General features: G+C 40.5%; 1 protein-coding gene across 6 annotated transcripts in view; it reads left to right on the top strand.

Annotated features, from left to right (window-relative positions):
- The window catches only part of OPHN1 (oligophrenin 1), a 558,586-nt gene that overhangs the window by 535,450 nt on the left and 8,863 nt on the right, over positions 1 to 14,273 (top strand). For 5 of the 6 annotated variants that reach the window (XM_032329487.1, XM_032329486.1, XM_032329489.1 and 2 more), the window contains 2 exons: positions 3,938 to 3,979; positions 5,238 to 8,628. The exons of the other annotated variant lie outside the window; for it this stretch is intronic. In XM_032329487.1, the coding sequence (XP_032185378.1) occupies positions 3,938 to 3,971 (34 nt within the window). In that variant the 3' untranslated portion in view covers positions 3,972 to 3,979; positions 5,238 to 8,628. Of the gene's footprint in view, positions 1 to 3,937; positions 3,980 to 5,237; positions 8,629 to 14,273 lie in introns of those variants that run through there. 6 annotated transcript variants of the gene reach the window in all.

The raw sequence follows: 14,273 nt of genomic DNA, 5'->3' as shown, positions 1-14,273 counted from the left end.
GAAAGGACCCAAATAAATAATATCACAAATGAGAAGGAGAAATAACCAAAACCATGGATGTGCAAGCAATTAGAATATTGTGAAAAACTATATGCTAACAAAGTGGACAGCCTGGAAGAAACTGATACATTCCTGAATAGATACATTTATATTCCCAACATATAAATGACCAAAAGTGAAACGGGAAGATATAGAATGCTTCAGCAAACTGAAAACCAGCAAAGAAATTGAATCAGCAATCAAAAGTCTCCCAACAAATAAAAGTCCAGGGCCAGATGGCTTCCCAGGGGAATTCTACCAAACATTTAAAGAACAGTTAATGCCTATTCCAAAAAATAGAAAAGGAAGAAAAACTTCTAAATTCATTCTCTGAGGCTAGCATTACCCTGATACCAAAACCAGATGAAGACTCCATTAAACAAGAGAACAAGAGGCCAACATCCCTGATGAATATGGTTGCAAAAATTTTCAATAAAATAATAGCAAACCAAATCCAACAGTACATTAAAAGAATCATTCACCAGGATCTACTGGGATGTATTCCTGGGCTGCAAGCGTGGCTCACTATTCAACAATCAATCTACGGGATATGCCACATTAACAAAAGAAAGGAAAAGAACCATATGATCCTTTCAATAGATGCAGGGAAAAAATGTGACAATGTGCAACATCCATTCATGATAAAAACCCTCAACAAAGTAGGATTAGAGGGACCCTATAACATACCTCAGTGTAATAAAGGCCATTTATGAAAAGCCCATTGCTAATATCATCCCTATGGGGAAAAACTGAGCTTTGCCTCTATGGTCAGGAACAAGACAACGGATGTCTTCTCTCACCACTGTTATTTAACATAGCACTGGAAGGCCCAGCCACAGGAAGCATACAGCAAAAAGAAATAAAAGGCATCCAGATCACCAGGAAGAAGTAAAACATTCACTGTTTGCAGATGACATGACACTCGATATAGAAAATTCAAAAGGCTCCACCCCAAAGTTGCTAGAACACATACAGGAATTCAGCACAGTGGCGGGATATAAATTCAATGCACAGAAGTCAGTTGCACTTCTATACACTAGCAATGAGGCAGAAGAAAGAGAAATCAAGGAATTGATTCCATTTACAGTTGCACCAAAACCTGTAAGATACCCAGGAAGAAACCTAACCAAAGAGGTAAAAGACCTGTACTCTGAAAACTACAAAACACTGATGAAAGAAATTGAGGATGACACAAAGAAATGGAAAAAGATCATGGATTGGAAGAAAAAATACCATGAAAAATCTGTATTGCCCAAAGCTATCTACATGTTTAATGCAATCCCTATCAAAATAACAACAGCATTTTTCACAGAGCTAGAATAACCAATCCTAAAATTTGTGTGGAACCACAAAAGACCCCAAATAGCTGAAGTAATCTTGAAAAAGAAAAGCCAAGCTGGTAGCACCACAATTCTGGACTTCGAGATATATTACAAATCTGTAGTGATCAAAACAGTATGGTACTGGCACAGAAATAGACACATAGATCAGTGGAACAGAATAGAAATCTCAGAAATGAATCATAACTATATGGTCAATTAATCTTTGATAAAGCAGGAAAGAATATTTGATGTGGAAAAGACAGTCTCCTCAACAACTGGTGTTGGGAGAAGTGGAGAGCAACATGCAAAAGGGCGAAAGCGGATGACTTTCTTACATCATACACAAAAATATGTTCAAAATGGATGAAAGACTTTAGTGACCTAATACGGCAAAGCATTAAGACTCTAGAGGAGAACACAAGCAGTAACCCCTTTGACATTGGCCATAGCAACTTCTTACTAGATATGTCTCCTGAGGCAAGGGAAACAAAAACAAAAATAAATTTGGGGACTTCATCAAGATAAAAGGTTTCTGCACAGTGAAGGAGACAATCAACAAAACTGAAAGGCAACCTACAGAATGGGAGAAGATATTAGCAAATGACATATCCTATTGAGGGTTAGTATCCAATGTGTATAAAGAACTTGTAAAACTCAACACCCCCAAAACAAATAATCCAGTTAAAAAATGGGCAGAGGGCGCCTGGGTGGCTCAGTGGGTTAAGCCGCTGCCTTCGGCTCAGGTCATGATCTCAGGGTCCTGGGATCGAGTTCCGCATCGGGTTCTCTGCTCCGCGGGGAGCCTGCTTCCTCCTCTCTCTCTCTCTGCCTGCCTCTCTGCCTACTTGTGATCTCTCTGTGTCAAATGAATAAATAAAATCTTTAAAAAAAAATGGGCAGAAGACATGAATAGTCATTTTTCCAAAGAAGACTTCCAGATGGCCAACAGGGACATGAAAAGATGCTCAACATCACTCATCAAGGAAACGGAAATCAAAACTACAATGAGATACCATCTCACGTATGTCAGAATGGCTGAAATCAACAACACAAGAAACAGCAGTTGTTGGTGAAGATGTGGAGAAAGGGGAACCCTCGTGCACTGTTGGTGGGAATGCAAACTGGTTTAGACATGCTGGAATACAGTATGGAGGTTGCTATTAAGAAGGTAAAAATAGAACTTCACTATCATCCAGGAATTGCAGTGCTAGGTATTTACTGAAACAATACAAAAATACTAAGTCAAAGGGATTCCTGCACCTTGGTGTTTATAGCACCATTATCTACAATAGCCAAAATATGGAAACAGCCCATTTCTGACTGATGAATGGATAAAGAAGAGGTGATATATACATATTATAAACACACACACACACACACACACACACACACACACGCATAATACTCAGCTACAAAAAAGAATGAAATCTTCCCATTTGCAACTACTTGGATGGAGGGAAAGAGTATTATGCTAAGGGAAATACATTAGTCAGAGCAAGAGAAATTCTGTATAATTTCACTCAAATGGAATTTATGAAGCAAAACAAATGAGCAAAGAGGAAAAAAATGGAGAGAGACAGAAACCAAGAAACAGACTCTTAATTATACATAACAATATGTTTACCAGAGGAAAGGGGGGTGGGGATTGGTTAAATATGTGGTGGGCATAAGAAGGACACTTGTGATTCACACCCGGTATGGCGGAAGTGTCGAATTACTGTGTTGTACACCTGAAGCTATTACTACACTGTATATCAACTCAATGGAATTAAAATGAAACTTAAATAAAAAGGGAAATGTCCACTGGGTAACTGCAACTTAAAATAGTAATTGGGGTTGAACCACAGAGATTTAAGGGTAGAACTGTTGATTACAGCCACTGTGCAACTTCATGGGGCACTTATATTCACCATGATGTGAACAGTGGCCCCTTGGTGGGTTCCCAGCATTTAGAGGTGATTTAAAACATGAATGGGAATAAGATCACTCAAGAAGTAAGTATAAACGGACTTGGGAAAGAAGTGAAAAACAAAGCCAGAAATAGCCCAGAGCCCAGCTCTTTTCTGTGATGTTCTGGTAACAATATGTAGGGCTTCATTCTTTAGGATTGTCTCTTCCCTCCAGCTCTTCCCAGACAAAGCTAATTTAGTACTGATATAAGCCCACCAAGAGGCTGGGGAAAGCTGGTTTGATCTTCAAGGCAAAGTATGATTCATGTTTTGCATGACATTTGCCCTTCCAGCTTGCCCTTCTACCTGTGAGAGATAATCACAGAATATAGTCTTTGAGCCAGTTTCTCTGGGCTCTACTAGCCTTCCATAGTCTAACACTTAAAGGATTGTTCTGACATCTGAGGGATTTCTTTGTATCTCGGTTACTGGGCTTTCTAAATCTGCCAGAGATAGTCCAACTTATAAGCATAGACCTAGATGTTCTGAAACATTTGGATAGAATCACTTCCTATTTTTCAAATGGACTCTGGCACTGGCCTGGAAGGGTCACCCATCCCTTTGCTTCACCTTTCCAGTTCTGATTTCTAGAGACTTAGTGAAATGTTTTTCCTCCTTTACCCACAGTTCTCAAGGCAGAGTTCCTGGAGATGAGAGTTGAGGCCTCCGGTATGTAGTCTCCACTCCTGATTACAGAACCTTGTAATATGTAAGCCTTCTTTGTGGGATCTGAGCTTTCGAGAACTAAAATGTCTTGTGGGTCCAGAGGGTAGGAACACACTCCATGTCTCAGTTCATTAACCTATAATTATGTGACCATTAAACTTACTGCCTTCCAATTCTGAGGTTCTCTGTGTTTTTAAGTCTCTCCTCTTTTCTTTCTTTCTCCCCCAAACAAATTACGGTAATTTTACAAGTTGCCTTTGGATAAAATTCATTAGGAATCCTAAACTGTGACATTCGTGGCAAGTACATTTTGTTCTCTTAACCCCAATTTCCTAATCTGTAAAATTAAAAGTTTGGAAACCTGTGACTCCGACATCCTTTGGGTTTGTAAGAAAATCAGTAACCTCTCTTTTGGTATCATAGGAAGTACCATGAGTCCACATCATGAAATCAGACCAAATCAGTATTTAAGTCTTATCCCCCAAACCTGTATCCTTAGTCCTTTATCATTGTTTGATGAAACTTAATGACTGTAATGACCTTTCACTTCCATTATTTGATTTGATCCATATCAAATGTCAGGATAAGGAGGATAATATGTATTTTAACTTAGCAAATAAAGGAACTAAGGTTCAGAGGGGATAAATTAACTTGCTAAGGTCACAGGAGCTACAGAGATCATAGAATTTTTTTTCTCCACTTAGGAGTTCTAATTGTTTGACTGTCAGATTGCTGGCATGAATGAACCAATATACATATAAATGAGATCTGGGTATCTGGAGAAGAGCTTTCCATTTTTTCCCCAGCTTTCCTTTACTTCCTATCACTTACAGTCCTCAGAGGTACATGGGTCAATAAGATTTTGCTTATTATCCCTCATGGAAGTGAAATCCCAGAAAAGAAATCTGGAGTCAGTATAGGACCATTAAGGCAGTGGCTATGTTGTGGATGGGTAGTCAAACATGTCAGGCTTCATCTTCTGTAGACTTTTGAGGGATTAGAATTGAGGTCAAATGCACACAGTTTCCAGCCCTGATTATAGCAACATCTTAGGCCTATTTCATGGGATCTGAGGGGTTTTTTTTTTGGGGGGGCGGGGGCTCTGAGTTTTAAGGGTCCTTTCCTAGCCAACCTCTGTTGCTCAGAAGATTAGCTACCAATTATATAATTAGCTACCTAACAAGACAGGCCTCACTTCTCAGTGGCTATTAAGAACTTGAACAGTCCTAGCCAATTACTTACTCTCTTCTTTCCTTTTCAGGTTTTACAATCCTTGGCCTCAGAGGACCCTTCACAGGTTCTGGAAGGGTCTTCTTCAAACTCTTCTGTGCTGAATCATTTTGTGCTGAAGAGAGCACCTCCTTCCTGGCCCTGCAACTTCAGGCTCTAGGATGCTATAAAATAAGGGGCACATATCTTAGACACAGATTTATTTCTCTTATGTATTCTGTCTTTGCTCCCTCGGAAGGTCTATGTTGAGCTCCTATATGATTGTGAATGGCTGAAGTCCCTCAAGCCAGACTGCAGAAACCAAGCTATCTACTAACCTGAGTCGAAGAAAGGAGCCTAGTTTTCAACTCTTCTCTGAATTTCCTGTCTCCTCAAAAGACCATCAAACTCTGAAATATTGGGACTAAAGACTTATCTCAGAGGTCTTACCCTGAATTAAAAGCTACTTGAGTTGGGGCCATTGCTTGCCTTGGAAGTAGAAGTGTAGGAATGTTTGTCAAACATTGGTGAATCTTAACATGTCTCTTACTGAAGATAATGACCCTGGCACCAGGTTGGAGCTCTGGCACTGTAGTATATTGCCAAGAACCTGTCTGCTCCTTTTGGGTCAGACAGTATGTGTGATACCAACCACAACTTCTTCATGTGAACTCAGGATGGCGGCCTTTCTGTTTTTGCATACAACCACTTAGGACAAATCTGCAAAGAATATTTTGCATGTTGAAGCCTAGGTCTGTTTGGATTATTTTTCTTCCCATTTATTTCCCAACAGCTTAATTTCTAAGAAATCAAGAAAGAAACAAAAGCTGAAAACAGTTCTTTTAAAAAGACAGACTATATTTGTCCTGCAGAAGTTCCATTTTTGGATCAAATACTGGGAAAAATAGTTAAGATGGATTGAGGCCAGGCAGCTGGCATGTTGCTTCATATTTGCCTTCTGCAGATAAGCTCTTTCATCTCCTCCAAGAAGCAACCCCTGGCCCAGTGTCGGTGGATTCAGAAACTCCATGAAGTTTCTAAAATGGTATGCAGAATTCCATGACAATGTGCCTTTTCTGGGGAGATGGCCCATAACATTCTACTGAATTTCAGATGGGCCTGTGACCCAATAAAGGTTAAGAACCACAGCACTTGAGATAAAAGACTCTTTACAATCCATAAAGTATTTGATTGGAAGGGCCTTCCAAAATTATTTAGTCCAAGTGTCTAGTTTACTATTGAAGAAGCTAGGGCAGAGAAAATTATCAGCCATGCCTAAACAAGTCCTTAGGTCCCTGGGCTCCCGTACAAGTTTCTTCCCATTATACAATACTTATCTAATGAGGAGCTTATGATTGGTGGCTTTAGTGGTCATCATTTTGAGTGTTTTTGGCTTTTACCCTCTATCTTGAGCCTCCCATATTCATTATCAAGTGGAAAACTTTCAGACATAAGCTCCTGGTGTTCCATTTGCCATTTCAATCACTGGAAAGCAACTAAAACACAACTGGTGCAGTGACTCAGAAATCTGAGTAGATGTTTCTGATTCTTGTTTATTGATGGGAAGCTGCTGGGGAAAGTGTCACTGCGTGTGTTCCCATGTTCTCTGGGCCATAATTTGTCGTTAGAGTCTGTGAAATTATAATATGGCCAAGTATGAGAAAAAGAGCTTTTCTACTTGGACCCTTCTAGCAAGACCCTGACTATGAAACTGAGAGAGAAGCACAGAGATGGGTTGAGGGAGGAGAAGGAGAGAAGAAAGGAGAGGGAGACGGAGGAAGGGGAAGAGAGAGAATATACACATGCCCAAACCAACTCTGAGATGCCTTTGAAGCAGTGTTACTAAAAAATTATAGCCACTTTTAAGACTGAACTCAATATCACCCATTGGTGAATTAGTAACATGTAGGCCTTTGTGGAAGTAATTGAGTGGAAACTTGATGCTGTTCCCAACAAAGACATGCCCAGGTGGCCATGTAAAACTCTCTCAGCTCTACCTGGTGTCAGAGTCCAAGTTAATAAGAACCAGGAGCAAGAGAGCCAAGTGATCACCATTCTACCTGAGGCTCATCTCCGAAGGAAGTTACTGTGAGACCGCTGGCCTCACACAGGAAGTGCTTTTTGAGCCCTGTTGTCAGAGTTGTGGCCCCTCTGCTTACTCTATCCCACTAGATAACTAATTAAAGCAAGTAAGTGTAGATTTTGGCCACAGAAGCAGTGGCCAATGGGGTTTCAGTACATTTGAAGATGGTAGAGACATCATTTCGCTCTTGTTTCCTTGTGGAGGGGGAGATACCATAATCGCCGCTACAAATATTAAAAGATTATTGAGAACCAGAGAAAGCCACTGCAGTCCCAGTTGAATAGATGTCCCAGAAATGTAACCATGAGATTACTGTGTGTTTCCCGGGATATAGATCAAGAGCCTGGCCTAGAAAGTTGGGACCACAGGCTGGCTGGAGACCAGGAAGCAGTGGCTGGATAGCTCTGCACCTGCCCTGGGATATACCCAAAGAATGCCCAGAAATGAACCTCAGTACGTCCCGCTTTTGCACTCTAATTTAAAGAGAAAATCTGTGGTGAGGCACACTGTCACGGAAATGAGACTGGCCTGGCCCAGGCTTGGATGAATAGTCATTCAGAAGAGGCTATGGGAATGGGATGATAATTGAAGAGTGACAAGTATAGGAAATTATCTGCATACGTTGGCCAGCAGGTTAGAGAAACTGGCAATGGATGAACCATAAACCTTGAACTGACAATATTTATTAAGCCCCTACTAAATTCTATGTGCTTCATATACATAATCTCCTTTGTCTTTACAACAATGATGCAGGTAGATGCTATTCCCTCAGTTTACAGATAAAAGAATTATGGCACAGGAGGCTACAGTAACTGGCTCAAGGGCTCACAGAAAGTAAATAACAGGACTGTGACTCAAATCCAGGTCTTTCTGACTCTGTACTCCATGCTGTTTTCTCTTTGCCACACAGAGGCTACATTATTAGAACTGTATGACTCTGACTTTTTCTGCCTAATAAAATATTAAAAAGCAAGCATTTGAAGGGGAGTAGGGCAGGTCTAGTTTACAGGGGAATGAAAACTGGGCTGGAGGAGATTTCCAAGTTGGGCTTTCTCCTCACCTTCTGTATACTCATGTGGTAATGTTTTTAAAAGGATCATTCAAATTTACCTTGTGAAATGAAGGATTTATTTTTTTAGTTGGTAGTTACTAAGTCTTTGGTTTAGCTGTTTTTCAAAGAAAAATGGTACCTGTATGTGTCTATGTACTTTACTAAGGTGTGTGTTTTCAGTCCAAGAGTCTGAAGACATCCACACATACAGTTTGAGAAGGAAAAAAGGTATTGATGCCTCTCTGGTACTTAATGTCTTGGGGTCAGATCTTTACAAGGTTTTCTGTGGTGACCAAAAAAAAAAAAAAAGTTTAAGAGATGATTTAGAATAAAAGATATTATTGAAGTTTTTGCTTAAAAAGGCAGAGAGGTTTTCCAGCCACTCAGCATCCGACTTCAGTAATAAAACAGCATCATATGGAAATACTCTAGTATTTCTAAAATAATTGGTTTTCAAGGGGAAATATCCCTCCCTTTTCTAGAAGTTCCTTGATTATGTAATAAGTAGAATAAAGTAGTAGAAGGAGATGTATTTCTGTGACCAAAAAAAAAAAAAATGCTCTCAAAAGAATGGAGATCAATGATACTAGTTTTAACATAGCCACACTACACTACACACTACAAGCCCAAAAAGCTTCCGGAGCATTTAAAAATTGCAGAAAGGAGCAAGATAGCTTGCAGAGATGTTTTGGATGAAGAAAGGTCTTCATTTCCATAGGCAAGAGAAGCACTTGATACCAAGGACATTAATAGATGCTAGAAAGACTTCTTATGGGAAACATCAGACAAAAGAAAGAGATCCTGGGGCCCATTCATGTGACTTTCAATAAAATATGCAGACTCCCCGGTACTGATGGCATCCATCTGCAGTTTTTTAAAATTTTATTTAAATTCAAGTTAACAAAACAAAAAGAAAAAAGAAAAAAAAATAAATTCAAGTTAACATACAGTGTATTATAAGTTTCAGAGGTAGAATTTAGTGATTTATCAGTTGCATATACCCAGCTGTAATTTTTTCATGGGAAAAAAGCTTTGAGCTTATTAGACATGATGATGCAGCCACCATGCCCTGCTCATGTCATCTTTTGCAATCCTAAGGAAACCCAGGCACAGAATCTTTTTATAACTGGGATTCTCAGTCTACAGTCTACTTTGCACCAAGTCCTTGTCATTCCCTCAGGCCTCACAATATTGCTGCATGATGGTTAATAACCCCGTTTTACAGATAAGGAAAGTTGTGGGGGAGATGAGGGAGATGAGAAATGACTTTGCTAATGATTGGTAAAAATTCAGGATTGGAAGCTCCAGAAGCTTTACTGTTTCTAATACATCACACTACCCCCCCTTAGTAGTAAAGGAATCCTGATGGTAAATAGAGAAGATGCTTAGAAATGAGGCTGGTGGAAACAACATATACAAGTCTTGCTACTCCAAATGTGGTCCATCATCCCCTTCACCATCATCATTACCTGGGAGCTTGTTAGAAGCAGATTCTTGAGCACCACCAGAGACATTTGTAATCAGAACCTTTATTTTAATAAGATATCTATATTTCTATGTACACTAAATTTTAAGAAATGCTGATATAAGGCATTTGAAACAAAAAAGCAAGTTGAGGAAGGAGACTTTGGGTGAGGCAAAGACCAAAAATGGTGGATAAGGCCAATCTGGTTATGTTGGGAGTATTTACAAAGATTGTGTCCATATCTGACTGCTTCTTAGAGTGCTTTGTACATGGCCCTGTACTTCAATGACATGCAAATGAAGTTTCTCCACTTCAAAGAACAATGAAACCAGCCTAGGAAAAAGACTGAAAATCACCTGATTTTCAAATCTCTGGCCACTGGAGCCAGTGGAAAGACCACATGCAGCAGTGGAAGGAACTCCTTTCAGAAGCCTTGGGGGGTTCCAGATTTGCTTCTGTCACTAACTCTCTTTATGCTCAGCAAGTATCTCCCTCTCTGTAGGTCTCAAATTTTACATCATTAGTTTTGGATGTAGAGTTCAATGGTTCATCAGTTGCATGTAACAGCCAGTGTTCATCACATCATGTGCCCTCCTTAATGCCCATTGCCCACTTACCCCATCTTCCCACCACCTCCCCTCTAGCAATCCTCAGTTTGTTTCCAATATTTGTCTCTCATGGTTTGTCTCCCTCTCTGATTTCATCTTATTTTATTTTCCCTCCCCTCCCCTGTGATCCTCTGCACTATTCCTTATATTCCACATGTGAGTGTCTTTAAACAGGATAGTCTCAAAGTTCCTTTTAGGTTTTGACATTCTGTTATTCTCCACTGTGGGTTTTGCTACAGACTACATTTAATTAAAACATGGACAAATCTATAGGTTTATGTCTGACCCTAATTTGGCATCCTCAGTTCACATTAGAAGGGATATTCTGGGAGGAAATCTCAGTCACAACAAAGCAACATTAATGGGAACTCCAAGGAGGTGGGGAGGGCATGACTGTAGTTAACCAGCTTGAAATTCGCTAGGAAAATTTTAAATTTGAAAACTTTGAAATTTGAGAACTAATTGCTTCAAACCACATACTTGGGATTCAAATCTTATATCCTAAATGGGCTTATTTTGTGTGATTTAATAAAGTACACTGCTCTGACTTGGGCTTTTAGGCGATAGTTTATTTGGGGTAGGAGGAGACATATAAAAAGGAGGGACGCCTGGGTGGCTCAGTTGGTTAAGCAGCTGCCTTCGGCTCAGGTCATGATCCCAGTGTGCTGGGATTGAGTCCCACATCAGGCTCCTTGCTCAGCGGGGAGCCTGCTTCTCCCTCTGCCTCTGCCTGTCATTCTGTCTGCCTGTGCTCGCTCTCTCCCCCTCTCTCTCTCTGATAAATAAATAAAATCTTTAAAAAAAATTTAAAAAAAATAAAGGAGAGGACTTCTACTTATCTCCCATCTGCCACTCATCTCTACAAATGATTGTGATGTCTATTAACTGAAGACAACTGGTTATAATATAACCTCTTATTATGGGACAACAGACCCATAGAGGAGAAGGGATATGTCTAAGGCCACATACCAGAGACAATGGCAAGAAACAAGTGATCAAAGTTCAACTCTACTTTCTTTGGGTGCTTACTTTACCCAAATCATATCTGCTTCCAGCATCGGAGCACACACTGGGGAGGAGTAATAGACCTTCCATCTGGGTATTTTGTCCTCATCACATGTTCACAGTCATTATTTCAGTCAAGCCTCACACAGCCATATCACTTAGGTGAGCAGAGATGATGACCTTCATTTTATTGATGCTTAGAGAGGTGACACAAAATGACTAAGGACATGCAAGTTAAAAATAAACAGGCCTAGGTTTTCTGATTTCATCTATACTGCATTGCTTCTCTAGGAGAGGAGAAGCAGCTCTCCAAACCCTCAGCACTTCTGGGAAATTCAGCTCTAAGCTTTAAATTGCTTCAGTCCAATTGCTTTAAAAGAGATGGACTTTTGGGGGTGCCTGAGTGGCTCAGTGGGTTAAGCCTTTGCCTTCAGCTCAGGTCATGATCTCAGGGTCCTGGGATTGAGCCCCCACATCTGCTCAGCAGGGAGCCTGCTTCCCCCGTCCCCCTCTCTTCCTGTCTCTCTGCCTACTTGCAATCTCTGTCTGTCAAATAAATAAATAAAATCTTAAAAAAGAGAGAAAGATGGACCTTTTTTTTCCCTGTTGGAGAATATCCTAACAGTCTTATAACTTGAAACTACAGAGCCCTATTAGATCCATCATTTTGTACTCATAACAGCCCAAAGTTAGACAAGACAAGGCATTTTGCACTATTTGACAGATGTACAAATTGAGGCTCAGAGCATTGTATTAGTTCTCTGTTGCTGCTGTAACAGATGATTACAAATTGAGCAGCTTATAACAACATTCATTTATTCTCTCACAGTTTCTGTAGGTCTCAAGTTCAGCATAGTGTGGATGGATTCTTTTCTTAGGGTCTCGCTGAACTAAAATCAAGATAGCAGCTGGTGATGTGGTTGTCATTTGGGGCTAAGAATCTTCTTCCAAGCTTGCTGGTTATTGGCAGAAATCAGTTACATGTTATATGGCTGAGGTCATCATTTTTTTGGACATGTGCTCCTCTCCATATTCAAGCTAACAATGGCAGGTCAAATCTTCCTGCTTCCCCTTTTGCATCTCTCTAACTTCTTTTGCCTCTTCTGTTAAGGGCTTACTCTTTTATTGGAGTGATTTCATTGGGCCCACACAGATAATCCAGGGTAGTCTTCCCATTTTAAAGTCAGTAGTAACCTTAATCATATTTCAGCATCTCTTTTGCCATATAATTACAGTTCTAAAGATTAGAACATAAAATATTCTTGGGGGTCATAACTTTTCTTTACATTGAAGCAACTACCTACAGAAGCCCTACCTTTCACTGTAAAGACACATGATTATCAAGATCTTTATCCTGTGGATGAAAAAAATTAACATTTTCATCCCACTTACATGAGCAGTTGGAAACTCTGATGCTGTTCAACTTCTCCCAACTCTCAAATTCACTCAGACACAGTTGGGCAACACTCCAAAGAAAGTGGTAGCTGGAGTGCAAGGGCGGCTCTCTGGAAGCTGATGGTATTCCTAGATGTCACCTTGATGCTGGTGACCAATTCCTTAACTGGTCTCAATTTATCTAGGATGGGGAAGCAGCTTCCCCCAAAGAGGGGGATTTTGAATTTGTCCTGATATTTCTAAGAGGTAAGTAATGGTGATAACTCTATTTCATAGACGAGAAAACTGAGGCACAGAATGATTATGTCATTTGCCCAATTTCTCAGAGCCAGGAAAAGTTAAATTCCTCTGTGGCTAATCCTCTGTGGCTTCCATCAGACAGAGAAAAGAGGAAAAGAGACATTGAGGCCAAATTGATTTAAAAGTCCCTTGCACCTTTGATTCTTTAAGCTTGCCCTCAGGGTCCTGGAATTCTGGGAACCCAAGTGAACACTGCTGAACTTTCTGAAAGAGTATGTTAAAGTTAGGCTTCTTGGGTTTTACAGAGCCAATGGACCACAAAGCAAAGGTGTCCAGTCTTTTCTCAGAGGCTGGAAGAACAGGTGACTGTCGGTCCTTGTGAATGGGGTCAAGATGGATTGACCTCAGGAATGCTCTGTCCACATGAGAGGTGTGTTGAAGTTGTACTACTTTTTCTGACTCTCTTTGAAGCACATTTCCTGAAGGCCCAAGCCCTCATAATTTCCAAAAAAATGTACCTAAAATTAAGCCTGCAAAAGAGGGTTTTCCTGGTCCTGGAGAACAAAACTAGGCAGTAATCTTCTCTATGCTGGCCCTTTCCCAGCCTTTGGCAAGCTTGGGGGTACTGAATTTACTCAAGAATTGTCAGACCTAGACTTACTCCTCTGGCTTCTGCTTCCTCAGCTACTCCCATCTAGGTCCCATGATGCTACCAACCTATTGTAGTTCCCAGAGCCATTAATATATGAGGTAGGGGGGCACCTGGGTGGCTCAGTGGGTTAAAGTCTCTGCCTTCAGCTCCGGTCATGATCTCAGGGTCCTGGGATTGAGCCCTACATCGGGCTTTCTGCTCAGCGGGGAGCCTGCCTCCCTCTCTCTCTGCCTGCCTCTCTGCCTACTTGTGATCCCTGTCTGTCAAATAAATAAATAAATAACTTAAAAAAAAAAAGATAGGTAGGTTGAGTATGAACCACCTCAGTCAAAACTGTTGCTCACCTTTTCTCCACCCTTACTATCATCCGGCAGGACTTAGAATTCTGTCTCCCTTATGGGGCTAAGATCTAGAAGGACACAATAAAGACTGATTTTCTCTATTGCTCCCTGTGTCTTCTTTGCTAGCCCCTGCAGATCAGACCCTGGCCTCTAATTCTATGGAAGGAATTTGAAACACTATTATCTATATTCATGCCTAACTCACCATGGGGAAGTTATTTAACCCTAATAACTGTGATTGACCCTTA

The sequence above is a fragment of the Mustela erminea genome, chromosome X, assembly GCF_009829155.1.
Source record: "Mustela erminea isolate mMusErm1 chromosome X, mMusErm1.Pri, whole genome shotgun sequence".
Lineage (NCBI taxonomy): Eukaryota > Metazoa > Chordata > Mammalia > Carnivora > Mustelidae > Mustela > Mustela erminea.
The sequence above is the reverse complement of the archived record's forward strand: the minus strand, read 5'-3'. Positions and strand labels throughout refer to the sequence as shown.